This window comes from Grampus griseus (genome assembly GCF_964374135.1).
Source record: "Grampus griseus genome assembly, chromosome: 2".
NCBI lineage: Eukaryota > Metazoa > Chordata > Mammalia > Artiodactyla > Delphinidae > Grampus > Grampus griseus.
Window position 1 is genome coordinate 31,279,884 of NC_139018.1, and position 9,527 is coordinate 31,289,410.

Sequence of the window (9,527 nt, forward strand, 5' to 3'; positions counted from 1 at the left end):
GATCTTCTCCATAGAACAAAGATTCACTTGCCTGGTGGGAAGATTATGGGAAATGATGTTCCAGCACAAATAACAAACCTTATAAAGGTCCCCCACCATAAGGCCTACCACAGTGCCCAGCATACAGTCAAGGTTGTGAATGTACGAATTATCCTCTGCATAAAACCTTCTAGGAAATAACTGCATCCTCCTTCCAATTCCTGAACACTTTACGACACATAAGGGATTAGTCACAGTCTACCTTGTAATATGGTTGTGCATTTGTCTCATTGCTTCTAATTTATAAATTAGGGAAACAGCATTATAGGAGGAAGCTAAGACACTGGTGTCCATTTTGTGTGAATGAGGTCTAAAGTCTTTTTCTTCTTTAGAATTATTTCATGTCATACAATTCTTCATACGTAAAATATCTCAATTCAAAAACAGCCTCACATAGGTTAACGGTCAATGCTTGGTTTAAAAATCATTCAGAATACGCTCCTCTTTTCTCCATCTAAAATGTACCTATCACAGACATATAACCTTTCACTAATTTTTCTTATAAGACACAATTTGATTAATTGTTATAAATTGTAAAATTCCTCATAGAATCCCAGCATGGTAAGGGAAAACAGAAAGCAAGCACCATGTTAAAGATGATGATACTAAATGCAATACAGTATCCTAGGCTGGATCCTGAAACGGAAGAGGGACACTAATGGAAGACTGGTGAAACCCAAATAACGTCTACAATTCCACTAGTACTGTACTGATGTTAATTTCTTCATTTTGACAAATGCACCATGGTTACGTAAGATTTTAATATTAGAGGAAGCTGGGCAAAGGGTATATAAGAATCTCTATACTATTTTTGTAACTTTCTTGTAAACCTAAAATTATTTCAAAATACAAAGTTTTTAGGTTGACAACTATGGTGCTTGGATCTGTTTAGTTTATGTCTAGACAACTTTCAGGGAGTGAGGAGGATTAGGAAAACAGCCACATACATGATTCAAGTTTCTCAAATTTGTGACTAATATTCCTGCCTATTCTCAGGGCAGCTGGCACTCAGGTTTCTATTTGGTTTGTACAAAGCTCTACAAATAGGACTTTTTTTTTTCCCTTAAAATCTCAAAAGGAAATGGCTTGCTTTCCCCTAGGTTTTCTTTTCTTTCTTATTATAACACAAAGCAACAGAGACTAGCACCAACGGTACAAGTTATAAAACATGCAACCCTTCAGGTTCTCATGATAAAGGAAGGAAAGGAAGTGTGAACTATTTTACAATTCCAGCAAAGAAAGCATTTAATCAACTTTTAAGGGGACACGGAGAGGAACCAGAGGAATCAGAATCAGTAACTATTCCACTGTGGTTTGGTAAAATTCATCTGAAATGCTAAAGAAGTCAACAGTATAGTAGAATCTACAGAATACTTGTTGTAATCTGTGCTTTTCCATACCATTACTCTATGCTATCCTAGTGTTACTACCCCGGTGTCCCAGATGTCCTAGCCCACCTACAAAATAATTCTCTGTCCTCCCCAGCTATGCACAGAGACACAGGAAAACCGTTTGATTTAACTCAGATAAAATAACAGAAAGACTCAATCAATCTTCTCTCAAAGAAACATTTCTGCTTGTTTACCAATTACCTAACTGTGAAAATTATCTGAGTGCAGAGAATAGGAAAACTCAAATAGAAGTTGTTTTGTGATATATGTTAGTGCAGTTAAACATCCTTAGCTTGGACTAAGAAAAGTTTGGATTAAAAAGTACTTTAAGACAAATTCTGCCTATTATCAAAAACAGAATATTACTGAAATCATTTATTCAACATTCCGTTGAAAAAGAAATTTACAACCATTGACGCTCTTTTTTGCAAAGTGTTGAGAAGAGCTGGGAAGACAAGTACTCTCAATCCTGTTGATGAAAATTTAAATTAGTACTGCCTCTCAGGAGGGCAATTTGGCACTTGTTACCATTTTCTCCTTTTCAAAAACTTTTTCCTTGGCTTCTGTTATGGGTTCCTCTCTTCATTTTCCTTTTACCTTTCTTGTCTCCTTTGCTGATTTTTAACTGATGTTAGGCTTTGGAGTTCTGGCCAAGCCATTTTCTTATTAATGAATTATACTTTCTCCCCAGATATTCTAGTCTGTGGCTTGGACTGTCCTCTATAATGCTGATAACTTCCAAGTAAACATTTACCAATCTTCTTTGCTAACTGTCCCCAGACTAGGATCAATCCCCTGACTAAAAGCTCAGGGTCATTCTGTACTTACCTTTTCACAACAATTCTAATGCTTGTAATTGTTCATTATCCCCAAGCTAGACTTGAACTTCCTTGAAGGCAAAAGCTGTGTTTTGTTCATTTCTAATCATTCATTTCATATTTGAGTTCTCACTATGTGCTTGGCACTGAACTAGGTCTTGACAACACAGCAGTAAACAAAAAGTCTCTGCCCTCTTAGAGTTTATATTCTAATGGGATAAGAGAGACATTAAGTAATAAATATATACCAATTTGTAACAAGTGCTATTAAATAAAGGAGGGTAGGAGGGCTAGGAAGTATTGTACGAGCTGGGAAGTTGCTATTTTACAGTGGTTATCAAGGAAGGCCTCACATATAACTGAAACCTGAAATAAGTGCAGCATGTTAAGTCACACATATATCTGGAGGGGAGGAGTCATCCAGAGGGAGAATAGCAAGTGCAAAGGCCCTGAGGCAGGAACACAGTTATTGTGTGGGGAAAATTGTAAGAAGGCAAATGGAGTGGGGGGGGGGTAAACACATGGGAAGGGAGGCTCTGAGCTGAGTGCCACGATCTGACTTACGTTTTAAGGAATCACTCAGACATCTTTATGAATAGAGAATAAAGAATGGAAGCACTGACCCTCATTAGAACACTGCAACAACCCAAGAGAAACATAATGATGGCTTGAACCAAGGGAGTGGTGATGATGATTAGCTGGATTCTAGTTAGGTTTCGAAGATAGAACCCACAAGATTTGTTGCTGAACCGGATGTGAAGAGAGAGGAAGAGAAGAATCAACGAGAGCTTTTTAAAGGTTTAGGAAAAACAGAGTTGCCATTAACATAAACAAGAAAGTCAGAGAAGCAATTTTATTTTCCCAGAACCCAGCAAATTGCCCAGCACACAGTAGACATTCAAATATTTGTGAATTAAATTTAACTGAATAAACTCCCAAAAAGAAGCAGTGAACTCAGTGCTTTCCATTTGCTCTAATAATGCCTTAATAACACCAAGAGTCTTAGCTGAGAACCAGCTTCAGTTTTAAATTTACAATTCTCTTGGATATAAAAGAAAACTGCTATAAAGAGCTCTGTGACAGCCTGAGGATTCTTACACCCAAAGTAATTAACCTGTTCATTAATTATGTCATATTCCTGGAAGATAGAGAAGTGCAAATAGAACTAACTCCCTGGGCCAGAATTAATGGAAAATTATAACACTTTGTGATAAATTTTCAGAAAGTGACAAGACTGAACAAGTCCCCTAAAGAAATAAGCCATCAGTTACTCAGTATTTTTTTTAAAATGGCTTTTTTACCTCTAGCAGCAGGTCCCTCCCAAACGATTTCAATGAAAAATTAAAAGTTGTTGAGAATGTGAAATTTAGTACATCTTCCTCCACTTTTTCTGCCAAGTAGTGTAAATGAGCTTCACTTAGGAAAGAAATGGGTATCCTCACCAGATTTTCTAATCCAGCACCCTTACTACAGCTCCACGAAGAACCACAACGTTAGCAGAAATACATTCAAAGGCATTCTCCTAAAATAAATAGTTACCAATCTTTCCTCCCTTCTGGTTATTTTAAAATTTTAACTGAAGCGTTAAGTATCACCTCTCTTCCACATTAGTCTCCCTAATGCCCCACCCTAACCCAATGTGTTTTAAAAAAGAAAATGCGCTCACAACTTTCGGTGAAAATATATCTTAAAACCCTAGATCGTTCGGAGAAACTGATCGTACTGAATTCATCAACAGGCAGTACTTTCCTTTCTTCCTATCAGTCAGTACAAGGCCTTGAACCAACCCAAACAAATCTGCTGAAATGCCAGCCAGATTCCCCGTATCTCCCCCGCTCCCTACCCCCAAAGCTGGCCTGGAAATAAAAGCCACTGGCCACGGAGCCGAACAGAAAAGAACCACTGGTAAGCAAAAACAGGATTTTGAGAGGCAGGAAGGGCGAGAGTCAGATTTTCAACCACTACGTCTAAGCGAGTAAGAGCCCGGACTCCCCACAAAATATATTCCGCACCGAGCGGCACACATTCTTCCCTGCGGCTCCAAAAGCTCCGCACCCGGATTAGAGGCGAGGTGGAGGGAGAGTACTCCCCGGAGAGGAGGAGCGAGAACTGCCTCAGGGGCAGGGAGTGCCCCAGGGGTGTCCGGCGCCCGAGGAACGGAGCGCAGATAAGCACGCGCGCCAGGGACGGATGCGGCGGCCCTTGGGAGCAGAACGCTCGGCGCCCACCACCAGACGCGGAGGCAGGGAGCCCCACTCGGGCTTCACCCACCCGGCTAGAAAGGCTGGAGAGGGCAGGATCAGGAACCCCGAAGAAGGGGCCTAGGAAGCTACCACTTCCCAGAAAACGGGCTGGGCGCCCGGGGGCGGGAGGCGGAGGCTGCTGCTGATTCGCTTCTCCTGTCATCACTGAAATAGGGGAAGCCCTCCAGGGAGAGGACAGTGGGGAGCACGGGTGGGGGAGGGGAGCACCAGAGCGAGGGGGGCGGCGGGCCCCTAGGGGACCGGGGCGCGGGATGGTGGGGGGCGCGCACCGGGAAGGGGAAGAGGGCGCACCCCCAGCCCGGAGCCAGGGAGGCGCGACCGCCCGCCGGACTCGGGAAACCCGGCCCGCCAGAAGGGTATGGAGCCGCCCTCCTCCCCGCCCCCACACTCACCATGTAGAGGGTGAAGGGCAGGCCGAGCAGAAAGAGCCACAGGTAGAGGTGCAGCGCGTTCACGAAGGTGGCCTGGTGCGGGTCGTAGTACCAGCCCCCGCTGAGCGCGGCCCACACCCCCTGCCGGAGGATCTGCAGCGTCTGCGACCCCATCCCCACCCGGCGCCGCCGCCGCCGCCGCCGCCGTCGCCGTCCCCGCCCCGGCCCCAGCTCTGCCTTGGTCGCCGGAGCCCGCAGCTGCCCAATCTATCCCCCTCCGGAGCTCCGGGAGAGCCGGTCGGCGCTTCTGCGGTCGCTGGGGTTGCTGCAGGAGGAGGAGGAGATCGAGGAGGAGGAGGAGGCGAGCGGCGGGGCGGAGGAGAGCGGAGAAGAGGTGGGGACCGGCCTTCGGAGCGCCGCCGCCATCTTGTTTCCTAACACCCGGAGCTGGAGCCAGGCCCCCGCCGCCCGCGGCCCGCCAGCGCCGCTGCCACCGCCGCGACCCCCGCCGGCCGCCAGCCCACAGCCTGGCGGAGAAGGAGGCCCGGCGCCCGGGAGGCACCCGGAGCAAGCCGCGCCCCCTCCAGCTCCTCCTCTCCTCTCCTCTCCTCTCCCTCCGCCCCTTGATCCGGCTCCCCGCGGGTGCGCGCAGCGCCTTCGCAGCCGCGGGCGCCTCCTGGTGGCGCCCGGGGGAAGCGCGAGCGGACGCGAACGCGGGCCCGGGCCCGGGCCCGGGGGCGGGGCTGCTGAGGTTCCGGGGATAGCGAGTCGAGGCTGTGGTAGACCCCACTGCGCTCCCGGTACCCGAAGCTGGCAAGTTCCTTCACCAGTCCAGAAACCGGGTCTTCCACCCCCCGAAACCTTGTCAGCATCCTGGCTGACGAATTACGATATTTATTAAAGGCCTAGGAACAATGAGGCTCATATCTGAGATACTCCTTGAAGGCCGGAAAGGATTAGGTACAGCTGATGACGGTTGAAAACTCACAAACGCACCCACTTTGAGCAAGAACTGTGTTGGTCCATAAAGTGAGCTGGAGGCCCTTGACTGAGAAAAATAACCACGGCCAGGATTGGACAGATTTACTACTTCCAAAGACAGATAAATTAACAGAAGTTGCAAGAGGTGTAAAGGTATGGGGTGGACAGGTTGATCATTGTACACGGTGATTTTATTTTTTAACGTGCTGTAACTTGTAGCCATTTTTATTAATGGGCCAATTTAAACAGGGTTGAAAGATGAACGGCGTCTCCACCCCAAGTCACAACAGGGTCTCGTACTTTTCTTTTTATAGCTGTAAAATCTGGGAATCATTCTTGGCTCTGTGTAATGTTTATATGGCATGTCTGATCTCATTGAATAAAATTTTTTTAAAAAAAGTTTGAAGTTTGAGTTTATGATAGCAATAAATGTACTCTCTATTCCTGGATTAAAGTTGCTATAATTAATGAGAAAAGCAAGAGAGCCAAAAGAAATCCGTGGTGACGTTTTAAGAAGAATATTGAAAAACAATTGCAATACCTCCCAGAGTCACACCACTTTACAGTTCAAACATTTCCACACCCATTTCATTTGACCTTCACAATACTCCTGTAAGGGCAGCATACAGGCTAGCCTTACTTTATGAATTAGGAAACCCAAGCACAAAGAAACTAAGTGATTGCCCAAGTAGTTCTCAGAAGTGGTTGAAAGACCTCTGGAACCAGCAGTCATCCTAACTGCATGGACTGAACTTTGGAAGTTTATTTCTCAGCACTCTCCACCTTATCCATTCAGATAAGAGTTTGAACTGGTCAATAACTGCTCAGCTTCTGGTCACCTGTGGCCAGTTTAAACGTATGGCCAGTTGTTCTCAAAGTGTAATCCCAGGACCAGCTGTGTCAACATTGCCTGAGAACTTGTTAGAAACACAAATTTTTAGGATTTCCCTGGTGGTCCAGTGGTTAAGACTCTGTGATCCCAATACAAGCAGCCAGGTGTTCAAATCCCTAGTCAGGGAATTAGATCCTGCATACTGCAAGTAAGAGTCCCAGTGCAGCCAAATAAATAAATATTTTTTTAAAAAGAATAGTTTATTTTAAAAAAAGAAATGCACATTCTCAGGCATCCAGAGAAACTCTGGGTGTGAAACCTAGCTATCTATTTTAACGAACCCTCTGGAAGATTTTAATATACCTTAAAATTTGAAACTACCAATGTAGAATACCATCCCCAGCCTTGATTTGTTCGTTTCCTTATAAGCACAAAGCCATGAAGTTCCAATAACATGAAATTGAGAGACGTGAATGAACGTGAATGAACACTGGCTAAAATATACTTTAAAATATATTAGTATGTCTAAAAGCAAAATTAAGGTTAAATATGCAATTTTACAATTAAGAGAGTGGCCTTGAGCCTTTGTCACAGACACAAGGTATTGTCAAGTGTTCATTTGTTTCTCCTGAAGAAGACAGGAAAGCTCTCTAAGCAGCTTTTGGAAGTGATCCCAAGCTTTTCCAACACAAAGGAAGATGTAAACAAGGATAAAATTCCAATACCACATCAGTTTCCACTCCAGCAAATATCTGCTATAGTTTAATGTAAAAGGATTAACTGTAATTGGGATGAGGTAGACTGGAAGAAGTGGAGACCAGAACTAGATACATCCATGGAATTGGAGGCAGACCCATCTGTCGTGACGAGTGTGCAGCCAGAAGACAGTATTTGGAGGGTATGTAACCGGCAGCAACCAGGAAGGCAGCCAGGATAGGCTTGTTCAACACAGAGGATGCGAGTGTGGTAAGCCAATGGGCAGCGGCTACGCGGCCTTGGGAAATCCAGGAGCAGACAGAAATTGGGGAATCATGGCAAGCTTTAAGGAAATGTGTGGCTTATAGCAAGGCCCCAGCCTCAGTACTGTCTTCCAGGTCTGGATTTCTCTCCCTTTGGGGAACTGATGAAAACAAGTAGAATTCAGGTCCTTGAGAGGAGGTACTGGGCAAGTATGGAGGACAAGGACTTGGGCTCAAGGCAACAAGACAAGTATCCAAAGCCCAGATCTGGCAGACAGAGGGAGACTTAGAAACAAAGGAGGCACTTAATACCTAGAACTGAGACTGCATTTCACACTGACCATGGTTACTTCATGCTGAGGTCCCAGAGTATTAATATAGAACTCTAATTCCCCTCCAGTATGGCTGGGTTTGATCCAAGAGCCTAGAAGTGGGAGTCACATGGCACCAGCCACTGAGTAAAAAAGGGTCAGTAGGATGAGCAAATCCAAGAGATAGAAAAGACAGTTATAGACTTCATCTTTGAGCTCTGGACTGGTAAAAGCATTTTAGAAAAATGCTAATTAACTGACGTAGGGAGTTAGCCATTGAAAGAATTCAGTGAAATGGATGACCTTTCCCAGAGACGGACTCAGTCTTTGGGGTGAGGGTGGGAGGCGAGAGAATGCTGCAGTGCTTTTTATCTGTAGCTTTCAAAATTTTATGAATGTTGCCACAACAAGCTTCCTATTTTAAAAACAGGAAGCCGAGGCGCAGAAAGGTAACATACCCTATCATACCCATAAAATACAAGAGCAGGACAAAAACTGAGGAATCTAATTTGCTGAATGTTAACCCTCTTAGCCATGCATAAAGCCATCAATAATGTGACACTTAGGCTGTCAAAGTTAGCAGCAATGACTTACTGCCAAACCACCACCTGACATGTGTTCATCTTTCAGCTAATTCTATTAAAATTGTACTTCCTGACCAGGCCCGTTGAGGACTCAGAAGGCTCTGACAGTGGATGCTCTCTCCTGCCTGAAAGGGACAAAGCTGAGTGTGCAAAACCTTCTAATAACCCCCACCCAAGCCCACCTCAGAGCAGAGGCATACAGACTGCAGCTCTGGTCAGTTTATGCGGTAGCAATGATCCACTTAGACATCATAGCCTCATGTCCTGCCGGCAACCTAAATGTAGCAGGTACCCATGTCTTCCTCTACACACATGCCCCCCAGACCAGCCCTTCTTATTTATTTCTCTTGGTGAAACCAACATTTTCCCACTCGCTCAGGCTTAGAACCTCATACGCCCTCCTCCATGTCTAGCTTCCTAGGCTTTCTCTGGCTCAAGCCTTCCTTTACACGGCCAGATCGATCAATCTGGTGAAAACTCTCATAAGCTCAGACCACATAGCCTCCTGTTGCCTCCAATCTCTCTTCAAAACCATTTTGCATTCCACCAACAAATGAATCTCCCCAATCCACTTTGCCCATGCCCCTCCTTTTCTCAGAAGCTTTCAATTCCCTTCTGGTGCCTAGAGTACTAAAGACACACTCGTTAGCCAAGCATTCGAGGTCCCCTACAACCTGAATCCCTGTTTTCTCTAACTTAGCTCCCGTTATTTCCTAACATAAAACCTTTTAACATGAATATCAGCATACACATTTATTTATTTTTATTTATCAGCCCATTGATTTAGCAGTTTCTGCCTCTATACTGTTACTGATGCCATGTGCCTTACCTAGAAAACCTTACTCCTCCATCTGTCTACTAAGATTCATTATGACTATTTAAAACCCATTCATCTATTTTTTGAATAGCCTAGAGTACTCATATGTTCCATTCTTTTGGCACCTAAGTGTGTACTTCTTTATATCCCTCCAACTAAA

The 9,527-nt window shown here is 44.9% G+C and overlaps 1 protein-coding gene across 8 annotated transcripts in view; it reads right to left on the bottom strand.

The window, feature by feature from the left end:
• The window catches only part of PCNX1 (pecanex 1), a 171,922-nt gene extending 166,629 nt beyond the window's left edge, over window positions 1–5,293 (bottom strand). For all 8 annotated transcript variants that reach the window (XR_014296294.1, XR_014296295.1, XR_014296296.1 and 5 more), the window contains exon 1: window positions 4,905–5,293. Coding sequence is in view for 5 of the 8 variants with exons in the window: in XM_082647372.1 (XP_082503498.1) it covers window positions 4,905–5,057 (153 nt within the window). In the remaining 3 variants the exon portion in view is untranslated. The remainder of the gene's footprint in view (window positions 1–4,904) is intronic.
• Window positions 5,294–9,527: the final 4,234 nt, after the last annotated feature.